Source organism: Gavialis gangeticus, unplaced genomic scaffold (assembly GCF_001723915.1).
Source record: "Gavialis gangeticus isolate Ggan-Ray unplaced genomic scaffold, GavGan_comp1, whole genome shotgun sequence".
Lineage (NCBI taxonomy): Eukaryota > Metazoa > Chordata > Crocodylia > Gavialidae > Gavialis > Gavialis gangeticus.
The window spans coordinates 52466732-52468960 of record NW_017729004.1 but is presented as its reverse complement, the minus strand read 5'-3'; the positions used below and the strand labels follow the sequence as shown (position 1 = coordinate 52468960).

Below are 2229 nucleotides of genomic sequence, written 5' to 3'. Positions count from 1 at the left end.
TTGCAAACTGGCTCCTTAGACCAGGGGTTGCCAACTGGGGGCACATGTACTTCTGGGGGTACTTGGCAAGGCCCCAAGGGGTATACGGTGGCAGTGCAGAGAAGTGGGGGTACTTGCGAAGTGCTGTCGCTGCTGCTGCTATGCACCTGTGCACTGCTGTGCTGCTGCTGCGACTTCACATTTGGCTGCCAGGGGACTGCCCCCCGCCCCGCTGGGCGACTGACTGCCAGGCCCCCCTCCCCCCACATCCAGAAGGAGGGGAATGTCATCCCTGCTTGGCGATTGGCTGCTGGGAGGACTCCCCCTGCCTGCACCCCAGGAGGGGTATCCACCAGAAGGGGTACTCTCCTGAAAACCCCTGCCTTAGACAATATCTGTCACTGTTAGGCTTTACTAGCTAGTGTATACAGCTTTGAATTGTATATTTTCTTATAATAACCTATGGGCAACCTCCTGTTTTTCCTGTACTATGGCAATGTGTTATTATACCCAAGGGAAGAAATGACTGTTTTAAATTAGAATCCCTAAAACAATTCAAGAAATACAAAAGGTACTGTTACTACAACAACATGAAGTAGTCCATTATCTATGTTACGCGCACTAGTTCTGGTAATATATATTAGAGTAATTTTCATGATCCACATCCATGTTGAATGATTCTTTACATAACTTCAGTTTTCATGTGTTCCTGATTTTTAGAATGCAGTGTGCGCATGTATGTTCCCATGAAATGAGTGCAACTCTTATCTGAATGGTCCCAGCAGCAGTTGGCCATCATTTATTCCTATCCCTGCCAAGGGTCCCATAGTCAAACCAGCAGGGAAAATGAAAGTGATATATCTAAAGCTGGGTGAATAATGAAAAAGGTGTTTACTGCATAATTTATTTAAAATTATTCCAGCAAGAATCATTCAACCAGAATCATTCAACCAGGCTTAGCTATCACAGAGAAAGTGAGGTTTCATTAGTTTCTCATTCAAATCTAAGTGGAAGTTTGATTTCATAATTACAAAACTGATTTTATCATTACTTTTTAAAAACCTCACCCAAAATAGGAAAACATTTTACAATCTTAAGTACCAGAAGGAGAGTAAAGCCATTACAATATAAGACTCAGACGTGGTTTTTTAAGATTGTTTCCTCATTTACTTTCTGTGGTCAATTTATGAGGTGGTGATTTAACATCATTTTCTCTTTGCTGAGTCAGTTTGCAGGGATGAGGAAGTTGGATTTTAAAATAACAGACTCAGTAAAGAAACAAGTGAATTCCTGAACGCAAATTAAATTTAAACTTCACTCTCTCACCCACGGTCCAAATTTGAATGTGGGTTTCATACCCCACAACAGAAGTAGAAATGAAAAGTACAAAAGAAACATTTAACCAAATGGGGCAAATCCAGCATGTAAACATTTCATAGATATATGTATATCTTTTCATGGCAACAGGATAAATGTCCATATTCAGTCTACATCCTGGAAGTCATCTCTGTTTTATCTGTTTCTGTGTTAACATCCCAGCCACATCTGATCTTCTGTATCCTCTTCCTAAGGCATGGCAGAAGCAGTGCACTTTTACAAAGCAAGACTACAATAGGAAGAAAAACTGCTAGCATAAATGTAGGGGGTGTATACCAGACAAATTGATTAATGTCGATCCATTTATTCCAGGCAAATACCAGGGCATGAACTGTGCATAGCATTAGGGCTAAATATCCCATGTTGGTCTGAAAAGATACAAAAACACGAGTTACTTATCTTCTTTCAATAGTAATAAAAAGGATTACTTTGCTAACTATATAGTGGGGGTGTCTACACATGCAAATACCCCTGGGTCAGTTTACTTTAGAGTAAATTACTCTAAACTGACCCGGGCAGGTGTCTACACGTGAAGGGATGTGGGAGCCCTGCACCAGCCCCCTGCAGCAGCCAGGTGGAGCTCTAGACTCCCTCTGGGTGCTGGCCCAGGGCAGGGAGCACCGGGCCAGGAGACAGCTGGCATGGCCTAGGACATTGGTCCCCGCCCCTGGGAGCTGCCTGCTGCTGGGGTGGGCTCTGCCACCAGAGCTGGCCCCAATATGGCTGCTCAGAGAAGAGGAAGGGGGTAATGGCTTGGCCCTGATCTGGCCACAGCACGGCGCAGGGAGCGGGTAGGAGGTTGCCTTACTATCAATCTGGCTGCAGGGGGGAGGGGAAGCAGATGTAGGGCCTGGCTCCAGTCTGGCTCTGTGG

General features: G+C 44.7%; 1 protein-coding gene across 2 annotated transcripts in view; it reads right to left on the bottom strand.

The window, feature by feature from the left end:
- Window positions 1–865: 865 nt before the first annotated feature.
- The window catches only part of STEAP1 (STEAP family member 1), a 22854-nt gene continuing 21490 nt past the window's right edge, over window positions 866–2229 (bottom strand). For both annotated transcript variants that reach the window (XM_019508381.1, XM_019508380.1), the window contains exon 5: window positions 866–1724. In XM_019508381.1, the coding sequence (XP_019363926.1) occupies window positions 1467–1724 (258 nt within the window). In that variant the 3' untranslated portion in view covers window positions 866–1466. The remainder of the gene's footprint in view (window positions 1725–2229) is intronic.